The 18426-nt window shown below is 52.4% G+C and overlaps 8 protein-coding genes across 8 annotated transcripts; 6 read left to right on the top strand and 2 right to left on the bottom strand.

The window, feature by feature from the left end:
• Positions 1–160: 160 nt before the first annotated feature.
• K460DRAFT_271563 (uncharacterized protein) lies at positions 161–2227 on the top strand (the record flags this gene model as incomplete). Its single annotated transcript, XM_040927736.1, has 3 exons — positions 161–500; positions 620–765; positions 818–2227. The coding sequence occupies 3 exons, from the start codon at positions 161–163 to the stop codon at positions 2225–2227; spliced, it is 1896 nt and encodes a 631-aa protein (XP_040794703.1).
• Positions 2228–2667: 440 nt separating this feature from the next.
• Positions 2668–5293, top strand: K460DRAFT_362906 (alpha/beta-hydrolase). The gene is made up of 2 exons (XM_040932724.1): positions 2668–2930; positions 2982–5293. Exons 1-2 carry the CDS (start codon positions 2839–2841, stop codon positions 5170–5172), a joined length of 2283 nt encoding a protein of 760 aa, XP_040794702.1. The 5' UTR covers positions 2668–2838; the 3' UTR covers positions 5173–5293.
• Positions 5294–6479: 1186 nt separating this feature from the next.
• On the top strand, positions 6480–6686 carry K460DRAFT_273650 (uncharacterized protein; the record flags this gene model as incomplete). The annotated part of the gene is made up of 1 exon (XM_040927898.1): positions 6480–6686. The coding sequence occupies one exon, from the start codon at positions 6480–6482 to the stop codon at positions 6684–6686; it is 207 nt and encodes a 68-aa protein (XP_040794701.1).
• Positions 6687–7301: 615 nt separating this feature from the next.
• Positions 7302–8868, bottom strand: K460DRAFT_274908 (MFS general substrate transporter; the record flags this gene model as incomplete). Its single annotated transcript, XM_040927996.1, has 2 exons — positions 7302–7585; positions 7653–8868. 2 exons carry the CDS (start codon positions 8866–8868, stop codon positions 7302–7304), a joined length of 1500 nt encoding a protein of 499 aa, XP_040794700.1.
• Positions 8869–9730: 862 nt separating this feature from the next.
• Positions 9731–10853, top strand: K460DRAFT_299934 (isoflavone reductase family protein). The gene is made up of 2 exons (XM_040929817.1): positions 9731–9893; positions 9947–10853. The coding sequence occupies exons 1-2, from the start codon at positions 9864–9866 to the stop codon at positions 10811–10813; spliced, it is 897 nt and encodes a 298-aa protein (XP_040794699.1). The 5' UTR covers positions 9731–9863; the 3' UTR covers positions 10814–10853.
• Positions 10854–11000: 147 nt separating this feature from the next.
• Positions 11001–13011, top strand: K460DRAFT_362902 (uncharacterized protein). The gene is made up of 3 exons (XM_040932723.1): positions 11001–11176; positions 11500–12373; positions 12429–13011. The coding sequence occupies exons 1-3, from the start codon at positions 11082–11084 to the stop codon at positions 12696–12698; spliced, it is 1239 nt and encodes a 412-aa protein (XP_040794698.1). The 5' UTR covers positions 11001–11081; the 3' UTR covers positions 12699–13011.
• Positions 13012–13285: 274 nt separating this feature from the next.
• On the top strand, positions 13286–15343 carry K460DRAFT_275215 (polysaccharide lyase family 4 protein; the record flags this gene model as incomplete). Its single annotated transcript, XM_040928021.1, has 2 exons — positions 13286–14945; positions 15024–15343. 2 exons carry the CDS (start codon positions 13286–13288, stop codon positions 15341–15343), a joined length of 1980 nt encoding a protein of 659 aa, XP_040794697.1.
• Positions 15344–15755: 412 nt separating this feature from the next.
• K460DRAFT_373981 (uncharacterized protein) lies at positions 15756–17747 on the bottom strand (the record flags this gene model as incomplete). Its single annotated transcript, XM_040934632.1, has 3 exons — positions 15756–17005; positions 17051–17564; positions 17610–17747. 3 exons carry the CDS (start codon positions 17745–17747, stop codon positions 15756–15758), a joined length of 1902 nt encoding a protein of 633 aa, XP_040794696.1.
• Positions 17748–18426: the final 679 nt, after the last annotated feature.

The following is an 18426-nucleotide window of genomic DNA, read 5'->3' as shown; positions in this document are numbered from 1 at the left end:
CCACTCCCAAAGACGTTGATTAGATCAGCTGGCTCGTCATTCCATTCCCAAAATGCTGGCAAGTCGAGTGTTGCCGCCGATTGTTCGGTCTTCACCCCCTCTCCCTCCGACTCCTGTTGCGACGTTCTTCAACGTGCCTAGGAGATACGTCAAATCGAATATGCAGGTCGGTGACGATTCTCCAACGACGCCAATGGACGATGCGAGGCCCTCTCGTAACTTGCGAAAGAGTGGCAGGACCCAAGATGCTAGGTCTACATCAGTATCAAGCCCAGCAGAGCGCACCAAGCGGGAGGAGCTCCCGTCACCTGCTCTGACATCGCCTCGGATCACCAGGAAGAGACTTGCATCTGTCGTGGAAGTTGTCGATGGAGAGGACAGTGTCGAGAATGACAGTCCTATAGACGCTCCTCCCAGTGCAACTTCAACTGGCTCTCTTGATTTTGCAGGTCACGTCTGTCTCTGCCAACCTGAACCCAAGATACCCCGCCCGCGGAATGGTGAGTCCGATATTCCTTTGTCTCCGGAACCTAGTTACCCAATTGGGTAATATGACTGGCCGAACACAGAAGTTCAGTCTTTGTTCGCGGAGTTTCGTCCGGCTGCTGACCCTTTGTAGCATTTATCCTTTATCGTCAGCACCACCAGCAGGCTATCATCGCTCGCAACCCAGGACTCAACAATCCTGAAATTTCCAAGATTATCGGTGAGCAGTGGAAGGCTGAAATTGGAGAGCAGAAGAAGGTTTGGCAAGATCTTGCACAGGTGGGTCTCGTCCATCAACTCTTCCTTGTTACACTGCTGACGTAGGTCTTAGGAAGAGAAGGTCAGACATCACGAGCAGTATCCCGACTACCGCTACCAACCTCGTCGTATGGGCAAACCAGGATCGTCACCCTTAAACCCGTCAGGCCAGCATACGACTGTGGAGAAGTATCGTTGCCCAAGGTGCGGTGGTCGCAGCATCAAGACTCCTACCAGTCCATTCCTAGACTCTTTGGGCACTCCTACGTTGCCTCCTACGTTGCCTCCTCCGAACATCTCCGAAGGTCTTACCCCCACGACACGTTACTTGCCCGTGATGAGTAACCTCAGCCTGGAGTCACCTGTCCGCCGACGCGGCCACGGTCCGTCAAACCTCAGCAACATCCAGGTGACTTCTGCAATGCGTGACGACACAGCGATGTATAGTCCCCTTACTCCAAACAAGAAACGCCGATTCGACTACGGACCACCACCCTCTGGTAATGGTCGTAGACCTGATGTTCCCTACTACCCGCAATATGCTCGACGCGACTCACTTCCTCCCATTCAAGTGCGGTACTCGCCTCCGAATAGTGCCGGCATACCGCATCCACGCACTCCCCGCGAATCCAGACGGAGCTCGGTAATTGAACTGGCTCCTCCCCCGCAAAGTGCGAGTCCCAAGACAGTCGAAGAAATTCTCGGCGCCTTTCCCTACCCTAACAAGATCAAGCTACTTGGCCGGATAATACCACCGTACAAAGAACATGGCCTTGAAAATCCAGCTTCTCTCAAGAACCGCGGTGCCATTATCGCCGTCGAAGGCGACGAGTTGGCCCCAGTCAAGGAACTCTCGGAATGGCTCTATGATTATCTCACCAAACAAAAAGAGTACAGTCCTCGCATTGCTGAGCCACCAAAAGCCCCCGAAGAGAGCAATAAGGACGTTAGCTTTGAAGACTACCTCGACCTGATCAAAGAGTGGCATGGCAAGAGCAAGGAGATGATCAACTACATCACCACACCGGCCACTGCGCAGTCGGAAGATGCTATCATGTCTGACAAAGGCTTCGACAAGGAGACTGGCGAGCGCAAGGACTCGGCCACACCACCAGACTCACCTGACTCGCCCGACCCTGCCACGACCACGAAGCCCGTCATCATCCTCCCCACCTTCCAGCTACAAGCTTCTGTGGCATATGCTTCGCGCATCCCCATTCAGGATGCATACAGTGCAACCGATCACTGGCAGTGGATGGCGACATTGTGGCGTGGCACCGTCGGTCCCGATCTAACGATATACGTGAAGACGTATGACGCGAAGGAGGGATATGCTGGCGCGAAACCGGATATGGATGAGGCAGTGAGGTGCTTGACAGTGTTCAAGGAGAAGGAGGGCAAGTTTGTCGATGCAGATTTGAGGCGGGTGGGCTTTGAGGTGAATGAGTGGATCCAGGGGATGGGTGCTGCGAAGAGTGCCTGAGTGACTGGAATATATTTATTTGTTCTAGCGGGTAAGGAAAGCGGATGATATATAAGATTGGATCCAACGGTTTATAGCATGGCGACGAGCGTACAATATATTCATCTACTTTGCTTCCATGCTCGCGATGAGTGAGTGCATCGATCCTCTCTGCTTCGACTCTTCCTTTGTCATCGTGTCACCAGTCGGTGTCGCACAGTCAGCGTCCCTAGCATCTCACACCCGACAGCCAAGGCGCCATCGCTTTCATCCAGGCCAAAAATAGCGTGCCGGAAGCGTAGACAAGAATGTGTGGGGATCGGGGGTGGAGATGAAAGCACCGCCCGATGTGGCTGACGTCGGGGGCCGGAAAGCGCGAGTAGCAACAAAGCCGAAGCTCCCATGTCATCCATAGCTAGCCGCCCTTCACATGAAGACGCACCAACACCTGTCACATGCCACGGCAGCCATTCCAAGACCCTATGCGACACGCTTCTCCACGGCTGGAGTGGGCTTTGAGTAACATGGCCGACTATGGCTGACGTGCTTCTCCTTTCTTACACCCCAGATTGAACGCCTTTTATGACTCCAGAGCAAATCGATCGAACCGGCAAGAGTGAAAGACTGCCGTCATGATAGATCATGTCCTAGGCCGGCCCTCGGTGCAGTTCCGAAAGATACAGGTGCTGGCGGTAGTGTCCTTCTGGTCCTTTTACCTCTACAGGCAAGCATTACTATCCTCCGCAATACACAGCACATACTAACACACGCTTAGAGGCGACCGCCACGGCCCACCAATCGTCCGCCGCATCTCCGCCCTCCTCTCCCGAAAGCTCACCGTGTGGCAATCCGTCCTCATAACGCTCCTCTACCTCTACATCGCCCGCAACTTCGGCAAGCTCGTCGGCCTCGAATGTCCCGAGCCGCTCGCGAATCTCTACTCGCGCTCCTACTTCCGCGCCACATGGGTCACCACGGCGCTGGATGCGGGCTTCTGGTCTGCCATGAAGATTAAGAGAAAGGGCCCGAGGGATCTGCTGTCCATTGTCTTCAGTGTGTACTACCTGATCTGTGCCGAGCAGGCAGACGAGAAAGTCAGGAAGATCAGGGCGACGCTTACTGTCGACCACCTGCGCGTGGCATGGAATAAGGGGACAACACCATATCTGGGTGCCCTGACGAACCTGATGCGCCCCAGGTTGATGTGGTACCCGCCTCGCAAAATCAGGATACCGCGGCCCAAAGAGAGTTCGTACACGGAGCCCGTCATCGGCTGGCTTTACTTCAATGGCCCGCTGAGCGCGCTCAAGAAGCATGACAAGGTTGTGCTGGACATCCCTGGTGGAGGCTTCGTGGCCATGGATCCGAGGAACCATGACGATAAGCTTATGGGCTGGGCGGGGAAGACTGGCCTCCCGGTGCTGAGCCTGGACTACAGGAAGGCACCAGAACACCCTTACCCATATGCGCTGAATGAGTGCTATGATGTGTACCATAATATCATCGCGAGTAGAGGTCGATGCATGGGCCTATCAGGAGAGCAGGAGCCAAAAATTGTCGTTTCGGGCGACTCGGCAGGAGGAAATCTCGCTGTGGGCATGGTGCTCATGATCCTGCAGAGCGGTTCGACGGAGACACGGAGATGGCAAGGGGAATACGCGATACCTCCCCCAATTGGCGTAGTCTTGATTTACCCGGCGCTGGATATGAACATTGGCAACTGGATGACGGACGAGCAGATGGCCCTGATCCGTGACAGGAGAGTGCGAAAGACGAACAGGCCAATTCTACGACACAAGAGCGATGACTACCGACATCTTGCACCAAACACCCCGTATGGCTCAGATAACTCTGATGACGAAGATGAAGCAACAAGCAAAGCACCAATGTCAAGTGGATCGTTGCCTACGAGCGAACGTGTGCTCGCCTCGCCGCAGACGATGATAAAGCTTTCCATGGCCCATACTGGTAAGGACAGCCAATCCAGGCCTCGCTCCGCGACCAATGGAGATATTGTCCAAACGCCAGGCGAAATGACACCCGCCAGCAACGGTATGCCACCCACACCAGGTCCGTCCTTGCCTGCAACAGCCATCAAGACACGTCTCGCAACGTCGAGTATGATATCGTACTTTAACGACCGTATCTTGACACCAGAGATGATGCGGGCTATGATCATCCTCTACGTTGGCCCACATCACCGACCGGACTTTAGCACTGACTACCTCCTGTCCCCATTGCTCGCTCCCGAATCCCTACTTGCCCGGTTTCCGCGGACGTGGATGTTGACAGGGGAACGAGATCCGCTGGTCGACGACACGGTCATCTTCGCTGGCCGCCTGCGACAAGCAAAACGCGCCGAGTGGGTTACAGCGAAGGAACTCGGTCTCGACTGGGCGAGGAGGGAGTTTAGAGAAGAGGACTGGGTAAACGTCGACCTCATCCCTGGCATCAGCCACGGTTTCCTTCAGTTCGTAGGCGTGTTCCCAGAAGGCTGGAAGCACATTTTCCGTTGCGCGAAATGGATCAACGAAGCCTTCGAATGGGATTCACGAAACCCGACCCTTGAAGACGCTGTAACACCAGGGTATACGCCCAGCCACCGGCCCCAGCACCACAGGTCAGACTACTTTGGCTCTGGCGCAACGCTCGGTCTCGCGGAGGCAGTCACTGGGCTCAGTTCGGGCCAGAAGAAACGGCATCATCAGAGGAGTGGTACAGCGAGTTCAGGGGATGAGGATCGGCCGCTTGAGATGACGGTGTTGTCCAAGGGGAGGGCAAAGAGTCCGAGTGATATGGCGAACGGCAGCTCGAGTGGCCCTGCGAGAGGGAGAGGGCGAACTAGGAAGAGTGACAGGGGGCGCAGGAAGAGCTTGGTTAGCTTGGCGAGTGAGGATGATCTGTTGGGGCGACGAATGAAGGGGCTCACGGGTGGACTGGGCGGGGAAGGTGGGTTTGACCTGTAAGAGTGAACATGTCTTTTTACCAATAGATTGCATGGGTGGTTGATAGAGCATAGAATTGGTGCTATTTCAATGTATCCACATCCGCTCGGAAGTCCTTCGCGTTGATCTATATGAAGTCGGCCTGAAGAGTAAGGATTTAGAGCTATTCAAGGCCCAAATCTACCCTTCAGGTTTTTAGTGCATGTCGTATGGGCTCGGCGTCAAGTCCCATACCCTTCTAGTGCAGCGCTGAGTCCCTGTAACAGGACTGTAAGCCCCCTCCTAGATACCGGCTGGCAGGGAAAATCGCCCATGACCTACTATCTCCATTTGATACGGGCTGCATCATTCATTACCAGCTGCGCGGGATGGGAGAAAAAGGATCGTGGGGTCGGGGAACTCGCAACCAATCTGAGTATGGGACTCGCTAGCGCATATTAGTCCTGTGACGTTCCGCCCCCCTTTCCACCCACGTTTAATAAGCCACCTCTTCCCGCCTTCTCCCATGCCAATCTACTAGGTCTCCAGCGCCTCCAAAAATCAATGATGACGGTCTACGTACAAAATACGAAGTAGCAAGCACCTTGATGGAGCCGCAATGTTGCAACCGCTAAGGCAGGAGGAAACCACTACGCCGGGTGACGTACACACGACATCTGCATGCCAACACTTGCCCCTTCCTTACCCTTGCCGCGGCCACGGGTTTCGTGCGTCCTACGCCTCTCGTAAAGGGACGTTGTAAAGAAGGGCGGCGTAAGGGTGGGCGTTTTTGGGCGGTAGGGATGCGGCCTGTGCAACGTCGGAACTGCGTTCCAGCGCCTTTTGCTTTTTTTTTTGAAAGCCAGAAGACATAAACTTTCTAGATTTTGGGCTTCGTCATTTTAATTCTTTTGCCCGCTGCTTCGCTTTCCCTTCATTCGTTTCTCTGCCTGTCCTCAGATACCATTTTGCGAACGACACTTGAGCTGTATTACTGCTCATAGAGGCTAAACAAAGCTGTCGGGTTGTCCTTGGATCTGTTCGAAGGATAGCAAAACAGTGAAACAAGGCTGGGCACATCTGCTGTGTTTTAATGCGATCCCACGCTATTGCCCCGGAAGATAGCGGTGGAAGTAGCATTCGTTACGGAGCAATCGAGTTGTTGTAACAACTGGATCGGACACTTTCCTCCATCAGTCGGATTCGCCCTCGCCAAACACCCACAAAACTTCAGACGCGGCCGAAGTACAGGATTATCGCGTCAGGCAGCCCCCAGCTGGACCGGGACTGTCGAAAACCAAATACCACGGACACGTGATCTCGCCAATCATCATACACACCCACTCAACATGTGCTACATCGTATACACGTTATACGTGTGCAATCACTGGATCCCGCAGCCGCAACCCGACAATGGTCCGATTCTGCGAATATGCGACGAAGCCGAGAAGCTACGGCTAGGACACCCGTGCCCAGAAACTCAGAGAGAGCATAAAGTGGTCAATCGCAGTCAAGGAATGTGCACGGGATGTCTCTGGAAGAAAGTCAGCAAATAGGCACACAAGTCGAACAAGGAAAAGAAGGATCGCGAAGACTGCGATCCAATTCGCGCTCTGACAAAAGACTCCGCCCTCCATTCTCCGTCTTGGCTACCAAAACAACACAAATCACCATCAATCCTCTCGAACCATTCATATTGCAATAGAGACTCAAATTGAGCTTCAAGAACAGATTCTACGCTACGAAAAAGTACTGGGCTGGCACCTTCATTCAACAAAGATCCAAAGGAATCTCTGCAACTATTCTTCAGTTCTACCGTCAGAATGTCCGCGAAAGAAAGACCGACAAGCATTGAGAAGGCGTTTTGGCAGATGTGATATATGGCGCTTGTGATTTGGAGGCATATACCCTTGAATTCTTGACTATACTCTTGGCCGTGTATAATAGATGTTGCGTAGGACGTTAATTCCAAGAGTTCAACACCACTACCAGCAGGACAGAGGACAGATCCCACACCCGTCGCTGTAGTCAAAGTTTCCATGCGTGCTTTGAGAACAGGCCCGATAATAGCGCGTCTAGAGCACTCGTATGCTGTGCTACCATGAAACCCAACGACGTGACTCAAGTATGTTCAATCTCCTCTTTCTTTCTGAATTCTCACAAATCAACTACTACTCCGCGTCACTATCGTCTTCGTCTTCATGCGCTGCTGCCCACGGGCTTCTCTTCCGTAGGGACACACCACGCTTCTCCAGCACGAAAGGAATCGGTACTAAGCAGACAGCTATGGCCATCAGCACAAGGCTAGCATTTCTCGTGCCAGTTCTCAAGAACAGGCGTCGGCCAACGAGCGGGAAACCAGCTCCAGCCAAGTTTCGGACTAGTCCGATGCCGGCAAGGGCAGATGCCGAGTACGTCTTGTAAGCGTCTTCGGTGTACGTCAAGGTCATGAGGACTAAATTAGGATGGAGTTAGCAAAGTTATTTGTATGGGAAAAATGCTACGTGTCGGGCTTGACTTACTAAGGGTATAGAAACTCCAGCCCCAAAAGGCGCTAGCAAGGACTGGGAAGAGAGGATGGATGTTCGGTGTCGCAGTCAGTGCGAACGCGAGAAGCGATACAGGGAGGACAACGGCAGCTAGCTTAGCATGATGCACTCGTGCTTCTGGGACATCCCTGTGTCCTGCTTGAACAACTTGTCGCTGATAATGTCGTTCCTGATAGATGTTCGTGATGAGCCCGAGACTGATGCCCACAACAATGCCGAGGAAGCAGATGCCGACGCCGATGGTATTGAAGCCATATCCATTGGGGCCGAAGATCAGATGGAATGCCCCGTTGAAGAGGAATGATAGCCCGTACAGGAAGCCGTTATACAAGGCACCGAACTGAACAATGGCCTCAGATCCCAGAAAGCGAAACGGTCGCGCGAGTGTTGTACCGAATAGCTGCTTTGGTCCTCGTTGTTTCATCTCATCTGGAACCTCGAGTTGCTCATCTCCTGTTACATTACGCAACGTTCTCGCTCTCCGTAGCAGTATTACGCTGTGTCTTGTTTCACCAAGTACATAGAGAGCGCCAACCAAGATGATCCAGAAGGCGAAGCAGATGAAGAACATGATGCGGAAGACATCATGCCACGTCCTGCCGTGCGCAATGAAGCTGAACAGGACAAATCCTGTTGGAGAGCCGCCTGTAGCAGCCCACAGGAACCAACTCATTGCCGGGCCAGTATCATGATGGTGGAATAAATCCGCAATAGTACCCCCAAAGTTCGATATCGTTGTCGAAGAAAAGTAGCCCGAGAATAGACGAAGGACCAGGAAGGGTCCAAGGCTCTCTACGTACGTCGTCCCAAGTAGCAGCAGCAGGAATATCCCGTAGGACACAATGTAGACTGGTCTGCGACCGTAGTACTCGGACAGCGGTGCCAGTGTCATGGGCCCAAATGCTAGGCCCAAAACATACATACTTAAACCCAGCGTCGCGACGAGAGGGGATACGCCCACGTCTCTGGCGAAGTCTCCCGCGGCAGGACTGAAGCCAGACGCGCCCCAAGACACGCTCAGATCGATAGGGATGATGGCCGCTACCATCAGCCATTTCCGCGATAGAGGCCAGTTCCGTGGATCCTCGGGGTCGTCTGGGCTGAATGTTACGACGTTTGCCGCTGATTCCGATGGCGGGAGCAGGGCCTCAGTTTCATCCCCTCTTCCATCTCTTCCTGTAATGGGCATATTCCTGCCAGATGACAAGAAACACTGCCGGATCTCTTGATGCCGAAGATGGTGGGAGGTTTAGAGGTTCGTTGGTGCTGCTGCGATGCAAGAGAGCGGTGGGCAGGTGCACGCATGACGTCATGTTCAATGCGTCTCGCGCGATTAAACGACTCTGAGCACGAAAAGATAAGCCAGCGCGCGCTGTACAACACCTTTGAAATCGAAATCACAACAACGATATATAAAGATTAAAGCTATCAGAAATGTATGGCATTTCGAGCACATGACGCTAGAGACAGATGGGACCTTGAAGCTCCAAGCTAAGATATAAGGCGGCCTTGCGATATTAGTAGTAGGAAGCAAGAAAGCAATCATAGTAGCCTGAAGGCGTTTACATCACTAAAAGTAGGAGGTAATAAAGCGCTTACGGTAGCCTGGAGGCTTTCAAGATATTACCAGTAATACCTAAGAATGGGTTTACAGCAGCCAGAAGATACTCAAGTCTATTTCACTTCAACCTCAGCAGGTCGTGTTACAGGATAAGCTAGGGTGCTAGGGTCTTAGCGCCTCGGAGTGTTTCCGCACGATGTGGTAAGCAGGACAACTATTACTACATGTACTCAGCCTTACATTTCCAAGTTGTTCTACATGCCGCGATGCTTTCGGCAGCATTATAGCGCCGAGTTTCGTGATTTAGCCGTCTCAGGTCGCAATTATTGCGGCCGATAGCTTGATTTAGTCTTCGTGAAACGGTTGGGTCTTGAGGTAGTGCAATGATTCGTTCGTGCCTCTATGTGTCGGCCTTTTGGCGGCTATCACGCGATTTCCAAGCCAATGGATTAGTAGAGTTGGGTTTGAAAGCAGCGCGGAAGATGCAGGTGGGGCACTGAGCTGTAGCTGCTTTGGAATCACGTCTTCGTCTCCGAGTGGGGTACATAAGGGTTCACTTCTCCGCGATACTGCCAGAACAATAACAAGATATTCCACCTCTACAGCCATATCACTCAACAATCATGTCTATTAAGAATGTCATCATCATCGGTGTAAGTCTTACTCCATACACGTTGTCTTTGTATATCTTGACTGACAGTATCAGGCCGGCGGCAATCTCGGCCCCGCGATCCTGAATGCATTCCTGAAAGAGTCCTCTTTCAACACTACCGTTCTCTCACGCAAGGACTCCAAGTCCACCTTTCCTTCAGGCGTCAAAGTCATCAACGCAGACTACGACTCAGCCTCCAGCCTCAGAGACGCATTCCAAGGCCAGGATGCCGTGATTTCCCTTGTTGGTAGTGGTGCGCTTGGTGACCAAAACAAACTCATCGATGCCTCCATAGCAGCTGGCGTGAAACGCTTCATCCCTTCAGAATTTGGCAGTAACGTGCCTAATAAGCGAGCACGCGAGATTGTGCCCATCTTCGCCGCCAAGTATGAGACAGTGAACTACTTGAAGAGCAAGGAGAGCGAGATTAGCTGGACAAGCGTGATCACCGGACCATTTTTCGACTGGGGCCTCAAGACTGGCTTCCTAGGCTTCAATGCGTCGAACAAGTCGGTAGAAATCTACGATGAGGGCAAAGCCGTCTTCTCAACAACCAACCTCCACCAAATTGGCCTCACACTCATCAAAGCCCTGGAGAAGGCAGATGCCAGCAAGAACCAATATGTCTACGTCAGCTCGTTCCAGACAACACAGCAAGAGGTCCTCGCCGTGGCTGAGAAAATCACAGGCTCCAAGTGGACTGTCACTAAAGTTGACGCCACACAGTATCTCAAGGAGGGAAGAGAGAGGTTTGCTAAAGGCGATTACTCGTCAATCCCAATTTTGTTGCGGGGTATCACATTCAGTGTAGAGGAGAAACTGGGCGATTTCTCATCGGAAGGGTTGTGGAATGACAAGCTAGGGCTGCCAAAGGAGAGTCTTGAGGATACAATCAAGGATGTGCTCAGTGGAAAACCGTAGATAGTTTATAGGGCACAATTGATCTCTCTTAAACACGTTTATTACATTTGACTTTTCAAAGCGGAAATTGAACAAGGAGTGGATTTCGAACGGAACGGGTGCATTTGGCGCCTTCCCTATTTCAGCCTAGATAGATTCTGGGGTAGATGTTCCGGGCGAACTGCAGCTTCAGACGGAGCCAAATTCCAGCACACCTTGAATCATTACAAAGCCAGTTGCATCGTCGTAGCATCTAATTGATATTCCTAAGCCAAATACGACTCTCATCATGGCAGACCGAGCGGCCAAGCGGCTGCGACGCGTCAGCACCGAGTATGAGGATTCGGATGGAGGCGACAGGTGGACCAACAGAGGAAGCAACAGGTATGTAATGATGTGGCTTACGGCCAGATGCATAGTGGGCATGTCCGCCAAGGGCAGCGCGGGAGTACAACATGGCGTACGAGCAATCGTGCCCGCCTAAAGGCCACCAGCATAAGCTATCGAGCCAATACCTCTCCATACTCACCACCACCACACTGCCTCCCGCTTGCGCTGCGCATCCCTGCGCCTCGACGCCCGCTATCTGAAGCCGTTGCCGTCGCCCTTCTTCCTACTCCCCACTCTTGCCCTCCTGCCAAACCACCCTACACCACTATGCCTCGCCTCCGACCGCGCGCAGCTCCAGCTCCTCTAACAGCTCCTAGTGCCGCCCAGACAGCTTCCTCTACGCGCCCGCGACGCGGCACCGCAAACCAGTCCCCCGCCGCAGCCGTCATACAGCGCTCCTCGCCCGAAGAGACGCGCCAGTCAATACGCCTCACTGTCAAATCGTCGCCCGGCAGGCTCAGAGAGGCCACTAGCGGAGCCGTGCCCAAGACCAGAGTCAGCAGACAGAACATTGTATCCGGCAAGCGCACATCGCGGAGTAGTCGGGTAGTGCGGGAAGTCGACAGCGAGGAAGATGAAGAAGAAGACGACGACGACGAGGAGCCCGAGGAAGTCGATGCTATGGACGTAGACGAGGACGAAGACGAGGAAGACGATGTGGATGCTGAGGGCGACGAAGATGACGACATGGATGCAGAGGGCGACGAAGACGAGGACATGGATGAGGATACCCCCGTGCCACGACCCGTTATACCAACGAGCAGAAACATACCCGTCAAGCCAGCCATAAGCATCACCAAACCCCAAGACTCGGTCGAAGCCAAAGAAATGGCCATGGACGTCTCCGACGACGACGAGCTCAGCGATCTAGACTCTGACATGGATGAAGACGACGCTGAGGGCGAAGACGAAGATGCCGAGGGCGACGAAGACGACGACATGGCTGCGCAGAATGACGATGAGGAGGTGGACAGCGATGTGGATCTGAGCCGTGACCAGACGCCAGATATGAGCAAAATGACGAAGAGGCAAAGAGCCATGGTCAACGAGGATGACGATGGCGCGCTCCTGGCGCTGTCGAACGAGGCGCAAAAGAAGAAGCATCTCACAGCGGAAGAGCATGCTATGCGTAGAGCGGAAATGGCGCGGAGAAGGAAGAACTTGAGTGAGAAGCGGAACGAAGAGGAGAAGGTATGTCGTCCCCTCAACACTACATTCTCAAGCAGCTCCTAACCATACTGTACAGTTGGACACGATCAACCGCCTCCTTAAGAAACAGCCCCCCAAACGCGGCCGTCGCGCCATCCAAGACATCACCGAGTCTGGCCAAGAAGACGAGCCAGATGTCGAGAGGGCGAACCCGCTGTTCGTGCGCTATGTGCAGAATGCAAAGGGAACGCATATGGGTGTTCCCGACGAGTGGCTGCAGGCTCCCATTGGCAGCTTGTTCGCAGGTTCAGTACAGCCACCCAGCAAGAGTCCCTTCAGCGGAAGGATGGTACAAGAGGTGGCTTAGGATGAGAAAGGAACGAGACTGTATACTATCTGCATAGAAGGGAGTTGATTGGCTTGTAGAGTTCATTACACGATTCACCTGTCTGAAGACAGCTATCAAACCACGATGCATAAGAGTTTATCTGAACAAGTTCGCGATTAATTAGAGGAATGTGTTTATTTCTTTACGGCATTCAGAGTAGTAAGGGGTAAGAAAGCAGTTACAGTGGCCTAAACGACACTAGACACTGCTTAGCGAAAGAAAGCGTATATGGTGTAACTTGGAGGCACTCACATTATGAGAGTAGTAGATCAGAAAGCAGTTACGACGGCCTGAATAGCCTGAATGCGCGTTGACACGGTCCATGTACATCAATGGTGGTATGCATGCTCGAAAACGGATTAGCTCCTCTTCCCCAAGTTCGGTGCACTTCCTACCGAAAACCCGGTCCAACCCTCGCCCCAAATTACCGTCCCCTCATTACCCCAGACTCCTGCCGAGGACCATCCCGTGTACCAGCATCTAATTATCCCGTGGATCTGGTATAAATATCATGATGGAGGTACACGGTAGCACGGTAGCGCTTGTTGGCGCCGTCAATCTCCAACATGCACATCTTCAAGATTGCCACCTCACTCCTCCTACCATCGATAACGTGGGCCTTCATGCATGCAACGGAGAATAATAGCAGCCTTACTATCGCCAACGACCGCCTTGTTGCTTCCGTGAGCAAGCTCCGCGGTGCCGTCAATAGACTCACCCTTGACGGACAGAATCTGCTCGGTTCTGAATCAGGAAATGTTGGCATAGGGCCCTACCTGGACTGCTATTGTACTCCAGCTGGATTTTGGACCCCTGGTCGTGGGAGAAATGTCAGCTATCAGCTCTACCAAGGCACAGACTCGGCTGGAAAGAAGTATGGCGGCATTAGCATGGGCGAAACATACGCTCCAACCGGCCAGCGCCTGGAGCAGTACTGGTTCCTAAAAGAAGGCGAAACTGGACTCCATACATTCAGTCGTGTTGCGTACTACAACAAGACGACGCCTTTCCTACGCAACCTCCAAGAACTCCGGACGATGTTCAGACCAAATCACGACCCACCACTATTCACCCATTTCGTCACCAACGAGGACTTCGCCGCTCCCAGGCCGAACACAGAAGGCCAAATTACGGTCCAGGATGCTACTTGGTATTTACCTAACAAAGATGATCCGTACGTGAAAGGCGTAGGCGACTACTTCACAAAGTACACTTTCCAGGACACATGGCGGGATCACAAAGCTCACGGAATGTGGGCCGATGGCTCAGGGAGTAACGGTACAACATTCGGCGCATGGCTGGTGCACAACACTGTTGAGACGTACTTTGGCGGCCCCCTGCACTCAGACCTTGTAGTTGACGGCATAGTATACAACTATATGTCAAGCAATCATCACGGGGACCAGACGCCCAACATCACAGACGGCTTCGACCGCACCTTCGGACCGCAGTACTTCCATTTCAATAAGGGTGGCTCGCTCAACGAACTCCGACGAGACGCAGAGCAATATGGACTCAGGCCTGAGTGGAATGCAAAGTTCTACGACTCTATTGCGAAACATGTCCCAAATGTTGTTCCTACTTCTGCACGTGGAACATTCAAAGTCAGAATTGATCTTCCAAAAGGAGCAAAGAAGCCTATTGCGGTCCTCGCACAGAATGGGGTTGATTACCAAGACAACGTTTATGACACGAAAGCATTACAGTACTGGGGAAACATCGACAAAAAGGGGGAAGTCACCATTCCTCGCGTGAAAGCTGGGACATATCGACTCACTATACACGCTGATGGTGTGTTTGGTGACTATATCCAGGATGACGTTGCCATTGTCGCTACCAAAACGGCTTCAGTACACGCCAAATGGACAGCAGAGTCTTCTGGAACCGAGCTGTGGCGTATCGGCGTGCCTGACAAGTCTTCAGGTGAATATCGACACGGTTACGCGCCGTCTCCAACTCATCCTCTGCTTTCGGATGAGTATCGACTATATTGGGCACACTACGACTTCGTCACTGAGTTCCCGGAAGGCGTCAAGTTCAAAGTCGGCAAGGACGACGCAGCAAGCGCATTGAATTATGTCCATTGGTCTACCTACGGCGGCAAGGCAAATTACGAGCGTCCTACGCCTGTATACGACAATATCAACAACTGGACCATCCTTTTCGACACAAAGGCACATCAGCTAAAAGAGAAGAAGACGGCGACGTTCACCGTGCAGCTTGCAGGTATGATTCACCTCTAGCCCAGCTCCCTGTATTCCATCCCACATTAAGACCGTCCAAATCGCTAACATACTTTCATAGGCGCCAAAACAGCAGCCGGCAACACCGACATCTTCAACGCCTCAGAGCCCTACTCCAACCTCCCATACACCGTAAACGTGAACGGCAAGGATCTAGAGCCGTGGGTCATCCCGTACCATCACAGCTCCTCCTGCGCGGTCAGGTCAGCAGTCATCTGTTACAATATCGCGCACAAGTTTTCGTTTGACGCGCAGTTGCTGAAGAACGGAGAGAATACGTTTGTGCTCAGTTTACCGTATAATGCGACGAATTACGAGAGTGCGCTACTGCCTGAGAGCGTGTATGTGCAGTATGATGCGCTGAGGTTAGAAGTAAAGTAGGCTTTCATATCTTCTGGCAGCTTTGAACGCCGTCTTAGGTACTACTGGAACGATCACACTCACCCCCGCGATTTTTGCAAGCTATACAGTCCGTTATGTGCCGTAAGTTTCTGTTACGTTTTATCGTCCTAGCTATGTGCGGAACGCGTGTCGTGCCATCGATCCCGACAGGTCTTCCTCGAGTGGAGGTTGGTTCGCATGGAGTGGAACTGGACTACTCGTCACTGCATACCTGAGAATTAAACACAGTATTGAGTTTGTAGAATGGTATGGTATGGCTGATGCTATGGATAGGCTCGTCCGAACGCGTAGTGAGAGACCACGGGTCCGTTCCGAACCATCAGTTAGTCTAATCGACTGGCTATACTAACGCTCGACCCTGGTGGTCACGACAGTTATGCATCTACTTCACTCATTCGTCGTCATCAACCCCCAGTCGATTCTCAATGATGCCCCATTTCTCCAACTGTAACACCAGCTCGAGTGGATCCTCCCCATTCCACGCACTGATTTCCCATTCTGTCCGGTCTCTGGCAAGTCCTCGGTCATAGACTCCCGGTATCTTCTCGATTGTCCAGACAATGCGCCGTTGCGAGGCGTTCAGTTCACGGAGATACTCGCTCACTTTCATCAAGGCATCTTCGGTACCCCGCCTCCGAAGCTTGTTCAGCGATGCCATCAAGCATGACAGACGCGAATCATGAGTACTTAATTGAGCATGCGTTTGGATGGATTCGATGTTGGATATGATAGTCTGGTATGCTCCTTTGGTGAGGCCGAGGGCGCTCATCTCTGGCGTATGGGGAGGGTAAATCGAATGCCTGAACCCGAAGCGAAGGATCCTCAACCTGGAACCACGCTCAACGTTTCTGCGGCACTCCAATCTTCTATTATGCTCGTACTTTGTCCTGTTCACCGTACTGGCATAGTGCTCTTTCCAGGCTTGGGTTCCATTTACCAATACGTCCATTATCAAAGCACCCCTAGACGTCGACACTGTGTACTCTAGTCTCTTGTTGACAAAGATATCGTCCTCCTGCTCGATCATGTACTTGGCGTACGTGTTTGTTTGTGTCCGAGAATTGATATTGGCTCTCATCCAGGCGCGAAAGTAAGGGTCTACACCATACCGGTCGGCATTGGCGCTCATGATTGGCCGTTTGCGCGAAGGAATCGCGTTGGGCCACAGGGGGGCCGGCCTCGAACGGTCGCGTATCTTTGTTCGCTGGTGTTGGTGTCTGGGCTCCTTTGTGTGAGTCGAAGCAGATACTATTTGACCTTCGAGCTTCGACAGTAGCGATCTCTCTTCGAACCCCACCAATGCGGACATATCGATGAATGATAGTCGATCCTCCTCATTTGGGTCTGTTGTTCCTACTCCTGGAGTAATATCGGGTTCAAGTCCTGCTTGGAGCATCTGCTCAAGCGTCACGTGGAGAATTTGGATATGGGCCTCCGAGATACGATGCGGAGCGAAGAGCGAGAAAGAGTTGACACTGATCGTCACTGGAACGCCTCTTGCTTGGATATTCCACGTTATTTCTTCAAGAAGCCTGTTGAGAGCATCGGCATGTTGCCTAGCTTTGTCGAGCTGCTCAGTCGTGTCAAAGAACACGTTCTTTTGAGGTGGTGAAGAGGTCGTCCCGCCCACGTCTCTTGATTCTGCGGCGACTTCTTCATGATTAGTGTCCATACACCGCGCATCACTCTTCTTGTGCTTCGAATCAGAAGTAATTTCATCGAGGAAGTTCGAGAGGGCGGTCACCAAGCGGCAGTAGTCCGTATACGTTATACCGTGGTCGGCTAGAGCTGTGGTGTACTCAATCGGCTCACACAAGCGGAAAGTCGAGACGAAATGTGCACGCGAATTTGTGCATTGAGTTCTATCGCAAACTCCTGGGAGAAATACTCCGATAGCATCTACGAAATGCTTTTCCGGATGCTCAGGACGTGTCTGGAAGTCCGCTGGAAACATAGCCCTACGACTGACCGTGGTAGATGTTGAAGCTGTACTGATGGACGACCTCAACCAACTCAGAGCCGAAGGTCGCCGTGTGCTCGTCGTATTGAACCCAACAAAACTTTCGTTGGTGCACAAGCTGGGCGTAGTAGTGGACGATGGCAAACTAGGCCTAGGAGATGATGACCTTGAAGTTGATCTTGAGGTTGCCGCCGAATCATCAAAAGTGCTGTTTGAGTGTCGTCGCTTGTGGAATTGGCCCTGAAGTGGGCGAGGAAGGTCGAAACGGTCGTCAGATTCACCAACAGAGGAATTATCAACAGCGCTATTCCAGCTCCCCTGGTCATTCTTTTTCAGTGTTGAATCTGGATAACTTTGCAAACCCAGCGGTTTCGGTTCCAAGTCAAGGGCGGCCATAATATTCAGCGTCAGTTGCTGATCCATGGGGAACCATATGCTATCATTTGTTTTCTCTTTGATCTGAATTGTCAAGTGCGCAATGTCACAAATAGTTGGGATGGTCAGTCGTGCAAGAGCAACGTGGAGGGACGAAGCGCTTTGCGAGATCCGCAGCTTTAACAGAACTACCCAACTGAAAGCAAGGTCTAGAATATCGGATGCCTCTGGATCTCAGCTATATCCGGCCCGGGTCACTGGTTCGGATGCCTATAAGCTCCCGGACCGGCTTCGCCTTCAGCATTACAGAATCACGTGACGTTGGTAATATTATGTAAACAAAGGAATGAGCAAGGGCTTCGCCATCACTTCTGTCACGATACGCCTATTCAAGGTTTCTTTACAGCCGTGAAGCGGTTCAGCTCGCCGAAGCCACGTGCGGGGATAAAGATGGCGTCGGGGATTCCGTCCTTTATACCAGCGCAGCGGATTTTGTGCAACGACGAGAGCGACCCATTTTGACAGATCAGTACGCCAAGAACTGGCATTGGCACTCTGACAGCTGGTTACAACAAAGATTTCTCTCTGCGATCTGAGCGGTATATGTCTGGAGCCAGGGATCTCGCTAATCGCTCCAAGCACAAATTCACGTGTCGTGGCTGTGACAAGTATACGACAATGTGGCGGTAGTCAGGGTCTGAGACGAGTGGGTAACCATTACGCCAGT

This window comes from Cucurbitaria berberidis, assembly GCF_010015615.1.
Source record: "Cucurbitaria berberidis CBS 394.84 unplaced genomic scaffold K460scaffold_1, whole genome shotgun sequence".
In the NCBI taxonomy this organism is placed as follows: domain Eukaryota; kingdom Fungi; phylum Ascomycota; class Dothideomycetes; order Pleosporales; family Cucurbitariaceae; genus Cucurbitaria; species Cucurbitaria berberidis.
Note: the sequence above shows the minus strand (reverse complement) of the source record. Positions and strands in the feature narration are given on the sequence as shown.

Bases quoted from the DNA above. Each gene is read 5' to 3' on its own strand.
- K460DRAFT_362906 (XM_040932724.1), top strand. From the start codon at position 2,839: ATGATAGATCATGTCCTAGGCCGGCCCTCGGTGCAGTTCCGAAAGATA. The intron at 2,931-2,981 runs GCAAGCATTACT...ACACACGCTTAG, and splicing joins TGGTCCTTTTACCTCTACAG to AGGCGACCGCCACGGCCCAC.
- K460DRAFT_299934 (XM_040929817.1), top strand. From the start codon at position 9,864: ATGTCTATTAAGAATGTCATCATCATCGGT. The intron at 9,894-9,946 runs GTAAGTCTTACT...TGACAGTATCAG, and splicing joins AGAATGTCATCATCATCGGT to GCCGGCGGCAATCTCGGCCC.
- K460DRAFT_362902 (XM_040932723.1), top strand. From the start codon at position 11,082: ATGGCAGACCGAGCGGCCAAGCGGCTGCGACGCGTCAGCACCGAGTAT. The intron at 11,177-11,499 runs GTATGTAATGAT...AACAGCTCCTAG, and splicing joins ACCAACAGAGGAAGCAACAG to TGCCGCCCAGACAGCTTCCT. The intron at 12,374-12,428 runs GTATGTCGTCCC...CATACTGTACAG, and splicing joins AGCGGAACGAAGAGGAGAAG to TTGGACACGATCAACCGCCT.